The sequence below is a fragment of the Euprymna scolopes genome, chromosome 42 (genome assembly GCF_053919585.1).
Source record: "Euprymna scolopes isolate OS-2025 chromosome 42, ASM5391958v1, whole genome shotgun sequence".
Lineage (NCBI taxonomy): Eukaryota > Metazoa > Mollusca > Cephalopoda > Sepiida > Sepiolidae > Euprymna > Euprymna scolopes.
The window spans coordinates 34,433,169-34,450,960 of NC_136523.1; the positions used below are offsets into that span (position 1 = coordinate 34,433,169).

A 17,792-nucleotide genomic window follows, 5' to 3' on the forward strand; every position below is an offset into this window, starting at 1 on the left:
TAACCCCCCCCCCCCGGGAGTTTTGATTTACCCAAAACCACACACACCTCCAAAAACCCGGGCAACGCCGGGTACCCCTCGCTAGTTATATATAAATATAACATAAATAGACTGGAACATAGCGTAGGGTTCAGATAGTGTAGAACCACCATAGACATTCAGTGACATGAATATACACATTCAGATGAAACCGTCGTCACATACATACACATTCAAACCAACAACATATACGTCCGATTAAGAACAATCCAACAAGTACGTTTGGTTAAGACTATCACACACACGTTCATGTCGGTATGACAACGTGATTAGGAAATGGGGGTGGGGGAAATGTTCCACTTACCACTATATACAAAGTTCCGAGAGAAGTTTGGTGGGGTTGGGTAAACTTCAAGAAAATCTGCAAGGAAACTCGTGACATGATAGTCTTTGCGGAAAAGGTCCTGCCCAGGTCCGCCAGCGATGTATTTCATGATGCAGCGTAGATGGAAATCATGCGCAAATGAATGGACATGCGTCAAGGCACGATATGTGTCGCACTCGTCAACAAAATACAAACGGAGCTGAAAAAAAGAAAAAGTAAAAAAATATGGAATCATGCTCATTTTGTTCAACAGAGTCAAATCAGATCTACATAAAGTTGTTAGTATCTCCAAAAACAACTCGTACATCGGGATGACTATCTCGTCGACTTACATGTCACCTGTCTTTCCCTAGTAACAGCTCCATCTACTACATGACACCCCCAAAAATGAATTTAAAAACATATTGATTAAAAAAAAAAAAAAAAAACATTTTAGCCGTCTCGCATTGTAACCTGCATCTCTCAATCATGGTTGTTTTGTTTTATGGCATATCAATCCTTTTCAGGTTAGTTAATGCCGAATCCAAGAAAGATTTTTTTATAGAAGTTGGGACCCTAACAGGTGCTACCACTCCAGGTCAGAGTGGACCTGGGAGCAATGGCAATTAAAGGGTGGCTCCACACTCCCCAAAGCCCGTAAGCTGGGCCTCACCATCGGATATAGTTTAAGGTCATATCCAGGACCTTCAATCATGGAAGCCCAACTCATTCACATAAACAAACTGACCATCAATCAGACTCAATATGAGGGGGAGGGCATGCTTAAGTGCTTTTAATGATTTTAAAAGATTTTAATTAACTTTTTCAATAAATTCACTAAATGCAATTTTTAAATTAGCACTCGCCTGAAAACGACTTATGGAAGTTAAAAACGTTTGCAACTATAGCAAATTTCCTTTTTACACTCGAACATTATCCGACCAAATAGAAAAAATGGATCACAAGAGAAACAAACAGGAATTATCCTCGCTATTCAATGAAACATGCGTAAGAGTTGTTAGTAGAAAAACTTTGTCAAGAATAGCATTTTTTTCAACAGAGCATAATTTTATCTTTAGTTGACCTTTTACAACTAAATATTTTCGTTTACTAGCTAAATAGTTACTAGCCAAACCCACATGATTTTTAGAATATGACATGTTCGTTCTGTGATGAGTATGTACATCATAAAGATTTTTCTGTATTTTTTTTTTAAATAATTGTAATTCTAAATATACAACAAATTTTATGTTGATACTTGAACGCATAAACATTCTAATTCAGATGTTTTTTTTTTAAACAATCTTTGGAAAAAAAAAAAGTATATTATTCCATTAAACTTTTATTGTTTAAATAATTTAACTTTGTTCGTTTTATAAAAAAAAAATAGACATTCTAATTTCTTCAGATGTTTTTTTTTTAAACAATCTTTGGAAAAAAAAAAATATATTATTCCATTAAACTTTTATTGTTTAAATAATTTAACTTTGTTCGTTTTATAAAAAAAAAAATAGACATTCTAATTTCTTCAGATGTTTTTTTCAAACAGCCTTCAATAAAAAATAAACAAATGGACACCCACCTTTTGTCGGGGGACCAATAAAAATACTAAACAAAACACTGGGATATATTACTTCTAAATTACAAAAAAAAAAAAACCCACTATATTAGACAATAATGCAAAAAAAATGTAACAACTTTATTAAGAGGTGAGGGATCTCTTATATCACAAAAAAAATTCCATTTATTTTTGTATGTTGGTTTGAAATCTGTAGTACAAAATCACTACGAAAATTTTTGCAATAATTTCTTGTAAGAAAGGAAGGCAGTAAAGACTAGGAGAATAAAATATCAAGCTTCTGCAACACTTGACCAAACCACCGGAGTCTCCTTTTGAGCCAAGAATATTACATCTAGCATGGATGGTCTAGTTGGGGATCTGGCCGGAGAGGCAAACATGCAGTAGTAATCAAAGTCCTCAAGTTAATGTTAGTATTTTTACAATAACATTACGCTTTACATGTACTACAGTTATTTTTTTTTTTTTAGATCAGGGGTATATAGTTCTCTTCCACTGCAAGGACTGTGACCCTAAGATCAGAAAGTGGGATTGAGAAATCAACATCTCCGAGGGTTGTGTGTCAATAACGTGTTTAACATGGTACTAGCTTGAACCAACTTGCTTGTGTTCAAGTTAAGTGCAGAGAGGTTAAACTTATTAACGTCGTGCTAGCAGGGTTCATGAGGCAGGTCTGTGCATGCTGAATATAGAAGAGTGACACACGTGAGTTTTTGAGTAATTGCAGTCAGACAATCAGAGGGTTCTTTAGTCAGACTAGGATCAGCCAGTCAGAATGAGAGAATTGTGATTCAAGATGTTTTTGGGAGCATGCATGAATCGTCGTGAGGAGGCACCAACCAAAGAGAGGAGAAAAAGGTACATGTCCTTAGATCTTATAGTCAGTACATATGTGACACACACACCCACAACTGTATACACACACGTGCACACAAAAACAGACGATCACGGCCATGTCATTATACAAACACATATGTAGAATAGACACGCCATATTAAATAGACCTCACCCAGGGATATAACACAAAGAAGGCCACTTTGACCTGCAAAAAGTGCCTGGGCAAACCCGTCAGCATTCCCTTTCGTTCTGGTTAGCTACTTACGTCAATTGGCTTCATATCTTGTCTGGAGCAATTTCCATTAAAAAAAAAAAAAAGATTAGCCAAATGGAGAGTAGAAACAGGAAGCGAAAGAAAAAAGTAGACAATTTTGACTTATAACAAATTTTTTTGTTTTTATAAACGGACTCTTCATCCTTTCCCCACTCCCCGATCACAAGACACACAACCAACCTGTGAGTTCACATTTGTTCCCATACGGGAACAATCGTAGCCATAAAGTTTCACATAGTAATGCTGGTGACAGAAGTTGAGTTCAACGAGGATCATTCCGCCAGACAAGGTTTTCTGCATGTCGTAGACTTCCTTTTTGCATGGCTCGCAGTCATCGCGTATCGTACGTCCACCTTCGGAGGCCAGCTTCCTCAAAGTCGGTCGACTACTTCTGGAAAGAAAAAAAATAATTAAATAAAATAAACAAAATTTTTTTTTAAATGTAAAATTAATGTTTTCGTCCAGAATTTCCTCTATATTAAAAAGCAAAGAAAAATCTGTATGATCTACGTACCTATGACGAAAAAAAAAAATTTTGTATTCCAAAAATCATGTAATTGATCACATAGTTTTATTTAAAAAAAAATTTAAGTGATTAATGGGAATTCATAAACCTTACAAGTTTGAATTATTTTTTAGTTATCTCCTTTTGTTTCTTGATTGTTTTTTAAAATGGCAAGCAAGACAGTCCCTCCTTGGTTACTCGTAAAATTTGATTCTTTTTCTTTTTTAAATAAAACTACAGGGTGAAACAATAAAATTGTTGCCATAGAAACGATGACATGATTCCATTTCCGTTTGATGAAAATCATTTTTCTTTTTTGTTGCAGACCATCTACAAGTTGGCCAGTTGTGTACAAATCCCAAGAGCGATAGGAACCTTCTATCATGCCTGAAAGCGACACAATGTTCAACGAGCAAGATTGGAGATCTGCCGTTGTACAACTCATGCTCTCTGCTAATCCAAGTTATGACAACAGGACCATTGCCAGCACCCTCAAAATTCAAATCAGGATGGTTCAATGCTTAAGGGCACAGCTCAATGTATCCAACAACCCTTTGGAGGTGGTGAAGCAAAAGCCCAAGGCTTAGGACACCGCCAGGAAAACCTGGAGGAAGGAGTTCATAAAAAATGTCCAGGCAATCATTGATGAAACTCCCCAGTGGCATATTTGGCAGATTGCCAGAGATTTAGGTGTCTCACATGCAACTATGAATGCATGTGTGAAGGACAACTATGTGATCAATTACATGATTTTTGGAATACAAGTGCTAGAGAAGCCAGATCTTGACAGAGAAGACAAAGAACTTCAGGCTAATCAAGTCCATCAGGTTGCTTAACAAACTGAAGCATCCCAAGAAGCCAAACATTTTCTGGTTCTTTACAGACGAAAAGAATTTCTGCAAGGATCAGGTGCACAACAGCTAGAACCATCGCTGGATTGCCACAAATAACAGGGATATGCCCAGGGTGATGAAAACAAAGTTTCTGGTCACGGTTATCGTCTTTAGTGAGATTTCAAATGAGGGCCACATCATGCCAACGTCACATCTTCAAAGTCAATACCAAAGTGTACCTGGATGTGTTGAAGACTGTGATGATCCCCTGGTGTAGTCACTACTGGCAGACCATGGGTGTGGCAGCAGGACTCGGTGTTGGACTACAAGTCCAAAGAGACCCAGGCTTGGCTTCAGAAAGAGTGCTACGACTTTGTACCCTTCTTTCAATGCCCCTTCCTCCTCCGTTGGACTACTTCGTTTGGTCATACACAGAAAACATCACCAACATGACCTCCTACAACATCAAAGTCAGCCTGATCGCCGCCATCCGCCGAGTATTCGCCAAGCTCCCACTGGCGTTTGTAATTACAAATAGCTGCATAAACAAAAGTCTGAAAACAGATTGATTTTTAAAGGAAACAAGCTATACGTCAAAAGCTCATAAACCAACACATTTAACACTCTCTTACAAACCCGCGTGCTCAGCCCTCCCCCGCAAACCCGCGTGCTCAGCCCTCCCCCGCAAACCCGCGCGCTCAGCCCTCCCCCGCAAACCCGCGCGCTCAGCCCTCCACTGCAAACCCGCACGCTCAGCCCTCCCCCGCAAACCCGCACGCTCAGCCCTCCCCTGCAAACCCAGCCCTTAGCTCCACTTACATTCTTTTTGGAGAAGCAGGTCTCGTCTGGATCTGGACGAATCCCAAAGATTGCAAATGCTGCATATATTGCTGGAGAAACTTCTTCCGGATTTCCCGGTGCCAATCTTCCTCCTCTTGTGGGGAGTCTAATGATGCAGGCCTCTGCTGTGGGGAGTCCGTGCAATCCTGCGAGTGTCGGTCTTTTTTCTTCCCTTCCTGAGAATTGTCATGCCGCTTGGACAGTAAACTCGCAATTGAAGCACCAGAACTGTGACGGGATCGCTAAGAAAAAAAAAAAAAAAAAAAATATTGCATTAATGGAACTGTAAAAATAAATTTGAAAATTTTATTTGTTTTAAAATAAATTTTTTATTCAGAAATTTAAAACAAGAGTCATAAATTTACTAGACTGTAATGTTCAAAGTCTATTTATCTGCCAAAGTCTATTTATATGTCAAAGTCTATTTATATGTCAATGTCCAAGTCTATTTATATGTCAAAGTCTATTTATATGTCAATGTCAAAGTCTATTTATCTGCAAAAGTCTATTTATCTGCAAAAGTCTATTTATATGTCAAAGTCTATTTATATGTCAAAGTCTATTTATATGTCAAAGTCTATTTATATGTCAAAGTCTATTTATATGTCAAAGTCTATTTATATGTCAAAGTCTATTTATATGTCAAAGTCTATTTATATGTCAAAGTCTATTTATATGTCCAAAGTCTATTTATATGTCCAAAGTCTATTTATATGTCAATGTCAAAGTCTATTTATATGCCAAAGTCTATTTATATGTCAATGTCAAAGTCTATTTATATGCCAAAGTCTATTTATATGTCAAAGTCTATTTATATGTCAATCTCAAAGTCTATTTATATGTCAAAGTCTATTTATCTGCCAAAGTCTATTTATATGCCAAAGTCTATTTATATGTCAATCTCAAAGTCTATTTATATGCAAAAGTCTATTTATATGCCAATGTCAAAGTCTATTTATATGCCAAAGTCTATTTATATGCCAAAGTCTATTTATATGTCAATGTCTAAGTCTATTTATATGTCAAAGTCTATTTATCTGCCAAAGTCTATTTATATGCCAAAGTCTATTTATATGTCAATCTCAAAGTCTATTTATATGCCAAAGTCTATTTATATGTCAAAGTCTATTTATATGTCAATGTCTAAGTCTATTTATATGTCAAAGTCTATTTATCTGCCAAAGTCTATTTATCTGCCAAAGTCTATTTATATGCCAAAGTCTATTTATATGTCAATGTCTAAGTCTATTTATATGTCAAAGTCTATTTATATGTCAAAGTCTATTTATATGCCAAAGTCTATTTATATGCCAAAGTCTATTTATATGCCAAAGTCTATTTATATGCCAAAGTCTATTTATATGCCAAAGTCTATTTATATGTCAAAGTCTATTTATATGTCAAAGTCTATTTATCTGCCAAAGTCTATTTATATGTCAAAGTCTATTTATATGTCAAAGTCTATTTATATGCCAAAGTCTATTTATATGTCAATCTCAAAGTCTATTTATATGCCAAAGTCTATTTATATGTCAAAGTCTATTTATATGTCAATGTCGAAGTCTATTTATATGTCAAAGTCTATTTATCTGCCAAAGTCTATTTATCTGCCAAAGTCTATTTATATGCCAAAGTCTATTTATATGCCAAAGTCTATTTATATGCCAAAGTCTATTTATATGCCAAAGTCTATTTATATGTCAATGTCAAAGTCTATTTATATGCCAAAGTCTATTTATATGCCAAAGTCTATTTATATGCCAAAGTCTATTTATATGTCAAAGTCTATTTATATGTCAAAGTCTATTTATATGTCAAAGTCTATTTATCTGCCAAAGTCTATTTATATGTCAAAGTCTATTTATATGTCAAAGTCTATTTATATGCCAAAGTCTATTTATATGTCAATCTCAAAGTCTATTTATATGCCAAAGTCTATTTATATGTCAAAGTCTATTTATATGTCAATGTCTAAGTCTATTTATATGTCAAAGTCTATTTATCTGCCAAAGTCTATTTATCTGCCAAAGTCTATTTATATGCCAAAGTCTATTTATATGCCAATGTCTATTTATATGCCAAAGTCTATTTATATGCCAAAGTCTATTTATATGCCAAAGTCTATTTATATGTCAATGTCAAAGTCTATTTATATGCCAAAGTCTATTTATATGCCAAAGTCTATTTATATGCCAAAGTCTATTTATATGTCAAAGTCTATTTATCTGCCAAAGTCTATTTATATGTCAAAGTCTATTTATATGTCAAAGTCTATTTATATGCCAAAGTCTATTTATATGTCAATCTCAAAGTCTATTTATATGCCAAAGTCTATTTATATGTCAAAGTCTATTTATATGTCAATGTCTAAGTCTATTTATATGTCAAAGTCTATTTATCTGCCAAAGTCTATTTATCTGCCAAAGTCTATTTATATGCCAAAGTCTATTTATATGCCAAAGTCTATTTATATGCCAAAGTCTATTTATATGCCAAAGTCTATTTATATGCCAAGAAAGTGTTGAAAGAACTCACCACTTTCAAATCTGTTTTTTCCTGGATGATTGGTGATGGGGTCGGCTCCGGCTTCTTGGATGGCACTCTCTTTAGCACTTCCCGGCGCCACGCGGGGGAGAACAGAAGAGGTGTGGCACAGTAGTGGAGAAGGCGAGAGGATTGCTTTAGCAGTTGGATGATATCTTCCTAAAATGGGGAAAGACAGAAAGCAAAAAAAAAAAATATTCTATTATAAAAAAAGAGGCAAATGTCTACATGTCCATATGTCTACATGTGTGTCCATATGTCTACATGTGTGTCCATATGTCTACATGTATGTCCATATGTCTACATGTATGTCCATATGTCTACGTGTATGTCCATATGTCTACGTGTATGTCCATATGTCGACATGCATGTCCATATGTCGACATGCATGTCCATATGTCTACATGCATGTCCATATGTCTACATGTATGTCCATATGTCTACATGTATGTCCATATGTCGACATGTATGTCCATATGTCGACATGTATGTCCATATGTCGACATGTATGTCCATATGTCTACATGTATGTCCATATGTCGACATGTATGTCCATATGTCGACATGTATGTCCATATGTCGACATGCATGTCCATATGTCTACATGCATGTCCATATGTCTACATGCATGTCCATATGTCGACATGCATGTCCATATGTCGACATGTATGTCCATATGTCTACATGTATGTCCATATGTCTACATGTATGTCCATATGTCTACATGTATGTCCATATGTCTACATGTATGTCCATATGTCTACATGTCCATATGTCTACATGTATGTCCGTATGTCTACATGTATGTCCATATGTCTACATGTATGTCCATATGTCTACATGTATGTCCATATGTCTACATGTCCATATGTCTACATGTATGTCCGTATGTCTACATGTATGTCCATATGTCTACATATATGTCCATATGTCTACATGTATGTCCATATGTCTACATGTATGTCCATATGTCTACATGTATGTCCATATGTCTACATGTATGTCCGTATGTCTACATGTATGTCCATATGTCTACATGTATGTCCGTATGTCTACATGTATGTCCATATGTCTACATGTATGTCCATATGTCTACATGTATGTCCATATGTCTACATGTATGTCCATATGTCTACATGTATGTCCATATGTCTACATGTATGTCCATATGTCTACATGTATGTCCATATGTCTACATGTATGTCCATATGTCGACATGTATGTCCATATGTCGACATGTATGTCCATATGTCGACATGTATGTCCATATGTCGACATGTATGTCCATATGTCGACATGTATGTCCATATGTCGACATGTATGTCCATATGTCGACATGTATGTCCATATGTCGACATGTATGTCCATATGTCGACATGTATGTCCATATGTCGACATGTATGTCCATATGTCGACATGTATGTCCATATGTCTACATGTATGTCCATATGTCTACATGTATGTCCATATGTCTACATGTATGTCCATATGTCTACATGTATGTCCATATGTCTACATGTATGTCCATATGTCTACATGTATGTCCATATGTCGACATGTATGTCCATATGTCGACATGTATGTCCATATGTCGACATGTATGTCCATATGTCGACATGTATGTCCATATGTCTACATGTATGTCCATATGTCTACATGTATGTCCATATGTCTACATGTATGTCCATATGTCTACATGTATGTCCATATGTCGACATGTATGTCCATATGTCGACATGTATGTCCATATGTCGACATGTATGTCCATATGTCGACATGTATGTCCATATGTCGACATGTATGTCCATATGTCTACATGTATGTCCATATGTCTACATGTATGTCCATATGTCTACATGTATGTCCATATGTCTACATGTATGTCCATATGTCTACATGTATGTCCATATGTCTACATGTATGTCCATATGTCTACATGTATGTCCATATGTCTCACTAAAACTAAAAAAATACAAATCAAAACACTGTAAAGTTAGCATTTTTGGGATTAGCATTGTTCCAGATGTATATTATCTAAAATAAAAAATATTTCTCAAAGTAAAAATGACAAATGATTGGTTGGGAGGGAAGGCAAACTTCTACCTCTCCCTATCCACAGTTCTTGAGCCGTTCCCCTTAAGAAATCCAATTTATCAAATTTACACTTTTAACGATTACTATATTGTCCCTTTTTAACACTCTTTAACCCTTATCCTCGAGTGGCCTCCGGGCCTTAGTAAGTGGCGATTCCTTTGTCAAAAAAAAAAAAAAAAAAACGTAACTAGAAAGCAGTCGTAAGTAAAAAGGAAAAAAAAAAAAAAAAAAATGGAAAAATTTAAACAAGTCTTATAGAAACGAAGGCAAACGTCTACCTCTCTCGACTCTTTCTCCTTCATCAAACTCATTCCTTTCTAGCTGATCATACAGGCAACTCGCCCCCCCCCCCCGTGGGGCTGGACACCAGAGTTCAAGCAAAGACCATATGTGGGCGAAACCCCACATATAAGACCTTGGTCAATGTAGGGGCAACCCTTCATACCAATTGTCACTATCCAGCTCCCTGCCTCTCCGGGGAGCTGGTCCCCATTTCCCCTCCCCTCCTCACTTTAAAAATCAGCCTTGTGCCTAATTTGCTTGGTGGGGGAGCAAATAAATACCAACTCTCCTTTCTCTAGATTCCTCGCAGGGTTACCTGATGTTGCCTGTAGTAACATATTTCTATTAAAACTTATCTCTTCCTCCTCCTCTTTCTTTTCTACCCACCCCATTCTTCTCTCTAATATATATATATATATATATATATATATATATATATATATACACACACACACACACATTTTCACAGATTCCTAAATAAATGAATCAGCATAAGGGAATAAACGCTTTACATCAGAGTTACTCCCCTTTAGTTAATACATCAAATGGAGGGAAAACAGATCATCCACCCAACCCAATATGCATCAATTTAGAATCCAAGAACGAATAACTTTTGGCTTAATTTTAAATATTATTCATCCAGGGCAATGCCGATCAAGAATATACCAACTTTGTGGGTGTTTCTTTCATAGTCTTACATACACAAACAACTGCTACCTGGATTTTTTTGTATCATATTTCCATTAAAATTTTGTTCTATCTATCCATGACTTGCCAAAGTGTTTTTTTATATAAGTTGACAAATCTCCAATCTCTCCTATGCTGATGACATCACTCTTGTTAATGAATGCCCACATAAACGACAAGTTTTTATTAATGTATTAGCAAAGAAGGCAAAGGAGATCGGATTAGAAATAAACCAAGAGAGAACAGAATGTATGTCTACAGCTAAATCACAGTTTAACCTAAACATGACTATTCACAGTAAACCCATGAAACACGTCACCCAATTCATTTATTTGAAGCATAAACTGACTTTTTCCAGTAATCACGAGACAACATTGAAACAGAATCGGGTTGGGTCGAACGGTTTTCCAAAAACACAGCACCATTCTAAAATCGAAAATGGTGCCGATAAATGTTTAAAAAAAGTTTATTTAATTTATGTCCTCCCGATAGTTTTATATGGTCTTGATTGTATCACATGACTAAACAACTAGCCAATTGCATTGAGGTGTTTTAAAATCACGTGATGCGTTTCATTATGGGACATCGTCTGATCGAATAAAAATATATTCCTCCTCCGTCAGACTACTTCCCTACACCTTCTATTTGATAAAATCAAAAGTAAAATCGTTTAACTTTTTAGCCATGTCAAACAATCAGCCACTGGCCTTTGCGGGTATATTAGAAAACAAAAAAGGCAAGCCAAGGAAAAGGTGAAGAGAAAATGTTTTTGATTAGACATCTCATCAACCAACTTGTCCTGGATCAGAAGGAATGGCGAAAAATAAGTCATGCGGGTTTGCGATCCATATCAATCGGAAGATGCGACTCATGATGGTCTATCTTTACTCTTCCTCACCACCTTTTTTTTCTGCCTAACCCATTCCTCTCTCTGAACATAATCACAAACACATACAACTCGTTTATATAGATTCCTCAAGGAATATGTAGCCATAAGGGAATTAACTCCTTGATAAAAACAAACTGAGTGATGTGATGGGAACCAGTGTTTTTTTTTAATCAAGATATCATCTCTAAAAACCCGTTAATACTAAAACATAATAATTTAAAAGTTTCATCATCTTTTGACCGTAGTCGAAATGGAGTACGCATGCTCACACCAGATATTTCAGGTCCCGCCTCACAACATTGGCATCCATTGCAATGAGAGTTTGGTATGTGAGCATTCTACATTTGGAATAGATAATAGAGTTCCACACAAGTAGGGAAGGAATAACTTCATTCACTACTCTAAGACAATGACTCCCAAACTGAACACGTCTTGCTTTGATAATAGATGACACCAATGGAAGTTCACCATCTGATGCTTCGTTGGATTGGTTATTGATCAGAGATTTGGGGTTATCCTGAGAAAATGGGTTTAGGCACCATTTACTGCTCTAGAACCGTAAAAGTTTCGTCATGAAATAATTATGTGAACTCACTAACACTTTGGAGGTAAAAAGAAAAGAATCTTACAGAAATGGAGGCAAAGTTCTTGCTGAACCACATAGAGTGTAATTCTTGGAGTTTTAATATTTTGTCCATGTCTGAAAAAAGAAAAAAAGGATACTTTTGTATTGCTAATGTAAATACTAAGAAGATATATACATTATTATATAATGTTTGTGTGTTTATATTCCACGTTAAAAGGTATCCAAAAGTTAAAAAAAAAAAAAACAATGAATTTAATGAGGTTATTGATATATAGATATATTTATATATATATATATATATATATAAGAGGCTACAATTGCTGAATCCGCATGCAATGGAAGCACAAGAGAAAATGTGACATTAGGAAAGATAGAGCAGTCAGCACCTCTGATACAGAATTATCCCACACGTGCCCAACACATAATAAATACTTCAGAGCTCAAATTGGTCTATAAAGCCATCCTCAAACCCGCAAACAATTTGCATGATCATGGTCATATTCACAAATGATGGACCATCATATATATATATATATATATATAACTAAAAATCTTGATAATAAAATTTATTAAAATTTAAAAAAAAAAAAACCCTTATAATGCTATAAGGAAGGTATACAAAATTTTAATTATTTGACAAGAAATACAAATAAAACAAGAAAACCTTATTCCATGGAGTTTCAAAAAATGCAATTCTTCTCATCAGAGGGAAAAGGTTTGCAAAATATACAATGAATTTTGCAAGTTAAGACATCATAGGAAACAAACAATATGAAATGAATCATATTTGCATAAAAAATGTCATTTAACAATTTGAGGCAGTTTTAAGTTATTCAAGGGGATTGAGGAAGCAAAAAACGGGAAAAACAAGAAACAGAAAATTCCATGTTAAAAGGTATCCACAAGTAAAAGAAACAATGAATTAAAAGAGGTTACTGATTATATATATATATATATATATATAAATATATTTGTAGTCATTGACATACAGTCCTGTTTCGTTGTATCACAACTCATCAGTGCCGCTAGACTAGCACCTCTCCCAAGCTGAGGATCGAACCTAGAACCATCGTGTTGACAGTCGGCAGTTCTACCCTTCGACCACGGAAGCGGTGCCCGCAATTAATCTGTCCGAACGTCTATTTAAATAAACATACGTCCGGCACTTGTAAAGTGCTCAAATACTAGTTTGTAAACAAACCGTGAGGGATGATTAATCAAATCGAAAAATCAGCACATTTTTTAGGTATTTGAATTATATCATTAAAACTTGTGCATATTTTCCGATGCCAAAAACGATTCTTTTAATTTGATTTTGTTTAAAACAAAATGTTGCACTGTTGGTAGTAATAATAAAATAATCAATATTTATTGATTTTAAACTAAAATCTATAAATCAAGTGTTTTTTTTTTACATTTGATAAAACATTTGCACATTTAACGTGTTTTTATGGTAATCAAAGAAAAATAACATTTATATAGTCAAATATTTAGAACTTTATAAAGAATTGGAATCTGTAAAAATATTGGAATTGTCCCAGCACTAATATAGGCAGCATTTTGTCCCTTACATATATTTCATAAATAAAAATTTTGTCAAATAACGGTCTTCACTTCTGGCAGGAACTGGCTGATGTAATCGCCATATTTATCATAAGTCTGAGTACTTTCCAATCCTTCTGGATTCATCATCAGTTGGAAGGGATCAGAAACAGAATTAATAGACAAAACACATCTATTTTATTTAACGCATCCCGAGTAATTACTGCCTTCCATAGTTGTTGTTGGTTCACCACGTTTTGGCCAACCGCTATGGGATAGAAATGCTGCGTCTCTTAACAGTTAAGATGAAAATTAAAGTATGACAACAACCAGAAAGATGAGGATAACAGTCTGCAAATAAAAATCAATATACAAATTATTTATCTCAAAGGATTCCAATAAAAAAAATAATAAATAATATACAATTCGGTACGAATCTTTCTGTTGAACTCAAAAATCTGCTTAAATTTTAATCTAAGGGTGTAGCATGCTCTCGTTCTGTCAACCATGACTGGGTAGAAGTTCTAAGTAATTCGCGACTGTATTTTGAGTGTCGCCCACACTGAGGGCTCATGGCATAGTGGATAAGGTGCTTGGTAAAATTCAGTTGTATGCTACACTCTCCAGTAATCGGAAGAATCTACATAATTATAATTTTTTTTTTATTTAATTAATTGGAATTCATTATTGAGATGAGTTTTATTTATTCATTTATTTATTGCAAACTATCATCTTCATCTTTTACTTGTTTCACAACCTTTCAGCTAACTATTCCTCTGGCCTTTGTCAGGTGGTAACCATGACGGGATAAGAACCCCGAATTTCCTAACTGCATCCTCAGCAAGTACTGCCTCCCATGGCTGTTATCGTCTAACCACGTTTTTGACCAACTAAGCCTCTGGTCAGCTTTGGGTAGGATTGAAACCGCTATGTTCAAACAATGCTCACCTTTGGTGCCCGTAGCACAGTTGATAGAAACGTCGAATCTACACGGTTCCAGGTAAGCTTTGTCTGAAGATAGCGGTTTCAATCCTACCCAAAGAAGGCCAGAGGATTAGTTGGCCAAAAACGTGGTGAGACGACAACTATGGAAGGCAGTAATTGCTGAGGATACAGTTAGGAGACTCAGCATTAACAAGCTGAAGAAGGCCAGAGGATTAGTTGGCCGAAATGTCATGAAACAACAACTGTAAAGATGAGGATAATAGTCCGAAAATAAAACAAAAGTTTTTTACCGTTTCTGCAGATTAAGAATTTCTGAGCAAATTCAAAATTCACACCTACCTTTTCTGTAACTGTTTCTGATTTCTTGCGCTTGCTGGCCGTGCCGTAACACAACGTCGTATTTGCTGTTGTGAGACGACTGGTGGAGCGGTTGAGCAGGTTTTAAGTTCCGATAGATCTCATCGAATGGCCGCAGTATTCCCATCATCTGCGGGCAATACGGCATACTGCCCCCGGATTGTATGCTGTTATTGCGTTTCGTTACGTCCTTTGGAAGGTACGTTTTTATCACGAGAAGGTCAATATCCATGTTGGCTTGCGTGAACGGATTTTGCTGCTGTAAAAAAGGAAAACATGCATCAAAGAAGGGTTGCTACTCAAAAACATAAACATGCATCAAAGAAGGGTTGCTACTCAAACACATAAATGTAAAAATATTTTTTTTTTATATATAAATTAAAAGTTTCTGATTGGTTTAGTTGTTTTGTTTTATGGCATATCAACCCTTTTCAGGATATTTAATGCAGAATCCAGTAATATTTGGGGAAAAAAAAATATGTTGGTGTTTGTTAAACTATAATCGACAGATCAAATTTTTGGATATGTTATTTAAAACAAAAATAATACTACTTACCTAATTGTCATCACAAAAAAAGTGATATATCCAAAAAGTACAATAATTTATTGAGTAGGACAACCGCTATTGTGTTTTTTGTAAAATATAATTTAACACTACCGTCAAAATAGTATGGCAGCCATTAGCAAGGGAGAAGCTGGCAGAAAAGGAAATAAGCCAAGTCACTTTAGGTGGAGAGGAAAAGTGATAAACTTATTTTTACAAAAAACACAATAGCAGTGATCCTACTCAATGAATTATCAAAATTTTTGGATATATTACTATTTTTGATATGACAATAAGGTAAGTAATATTATTTTTGCTTAAAACGACATATTTAGCTGAAACCACTGTCAATAGTTTTCCCCATTCTTTATCCGTGCCTAAATCAAAATGTAGCTTCCATGAGCAAAGCTTCTTTCTTAGAAGTGCACGCCTGTGGAACTCTCTTCCGTTTGCCTGTTTCCCACCTGACTACAACTTGGATGTCTTCAAGTCCAACATAAACAAATTCCTGAAAAAACCGCCCCCTTAAGTAAGACACTTTATCAAATCTCCATTACTATCGATTACTACGATACTATCCCATTGATTATTGTACATGCAATAACCCTTATCCCCGAGTGGCTTTCGGGCCTTGATAATTTGATCTGTTGATTTTTAGCTTAACAGGAACCAAAATGGCCTCAAGTTCCAGCTCATTCGACTTGTTGGTCTAGTGGTCTCCATCAATTTGCCGTTTTAATACCTCATTGTAACACAGCTTCTTATTCCAGTAACTTCTTTCCAAGAATTGCAAGATTGTGGAACTCTCTTCCTGCTCACTGTTTTCTTTCTACCTCCAGCCTTGGTTGTTTCAAGACTAAGATCAATAGCCATCTCCTGTCTTTGCAATAGTCAGCTTTCGGTTAGCTCCTTACATCAAGTGGCTTCATGTCTTGTCTTGAGCGATTTCCATAAAAAAAAAGTTGTTTATATCTTCAAATATTTATTCATGGTGTTTAGTTTGGTTGTTTTGTAGAGAAAATTTGTTGTTTTTTTGTTTCAAAGGACATGATCCAGTTTTGCGAAGGAAAATGAAAACAAAAAAGACAAACAATAAAATCAATGTTTGGTGCATTTTAGGTGAGGAAGCCGGCATCTTCAGACAGCCTGATCTGGAACCACTCAAGCAAAATAACTATTACAAAATTTTCAGGGAACATGAACTGGAATAGATACATTGAGAGTATTGCCAAGGCTGCTACGAAGAAGGTGGGCTCTCTCTACCGTGCTAGAAAACTACTTACACTTGAAAGTATCCTGTACCTCTATAAGGCTACCATTCGCCCATGTATGGAGTTGTCACATTTGGGATGGTGTATCTGCTGCTTGCCTCTCACTTCTTGACAGGGTTCAAAAGAGAGTCGCCAACATAATAGGTCCCGAACTGTCATTTAGGCTTCAGCCTCTGTCCCATCGACGAAATGCTGCATCCCTCTGACTGTTCTACAAGTACTTTAATGGTGAATGCTTTGATGAACTACAAGCACTTGTTCCCACTCGATGTGACTACCCCCGACAAACCCAACAAGCAACTAAATCTCACCCCTTTTACAGTAGAGATCCTTAGGTGTAAGAAAGCCTTCTACTCAAATAGTTTCTTCCAGAGAACTGCTAGACTTTGGAACTCCCTTCCGGGATTCTGTTCTCCCAACTGTACTGACATGCAGAAGTTCAAGTGTAATGTGAACAAACATCTTGCTACTCATCTCCCTTCATAATGCCCCTACAACTTATGTCCCCGATAGTTTTCCCCTACTTCAAAGTGGCACTGTGCCTTGTTTGGGATGAAAATTGAATAAAAAAACAATTTTTTTTTAAAAAAGCCGTTTCTTTACTACACAATCAGATTATTGTAATTGGAACGATGTTGCTGTTCTGATATGAGATGTACCTTCTTTTTAAAGTGAAGAAAAACATGCATAATAAAAGAGTTGCTGCCAAAATATATCTATGGATATTAGCATTAGATGAAACAGATTTTTATTTAGACAGCATATCACAAGGGAAGTAACTCTCTTACCTCACTTCGTGATAATGTGTAATGATAAACAGAGGTTATTTTGTTAATTAAA

At 35.7% G+C, this 17,792-nt stretch overlaps 1 protein-coding gene across 1 annotated transcript in view; it reads right to left on the reverse strand.

Moving 5' to 3' along the window:
* Positions 1–17,792, reverse strand: part of LOC145267011 (KICSTOR complex protein SZT2-like) — a 423,147-nt gene that overhangs the window by 42,533 nt on the left and 362,822 nt on the right. The window contains exons 56-61 of the mRNA XM_080122911.1: positions 15,120–15,396; positions 12,337–12,407; positions 7,747–7,914; positions 5,191–5,453; positions 3,214–3,424; positions 344–563 (exon numbers count right to left, since the gene is read on the reverse strand). Of these exons, the coding sequence (XP_079979037.1) occupies positions 344–563; positions 3,214–3,424; positions 5,191–5,453; positions 7,747–7,914; positions 12,337–12,407; positions 15,120–15,396 (1,210 nt within the window). The remainder of the gene's footprint in view (positions 1–343; positions 564–3,213; positions 3,425–5,190; positions 5,454–7,746; positions 7,915–12,336; positions 12,408–15,119; positions 15,397–17,792) is intronic.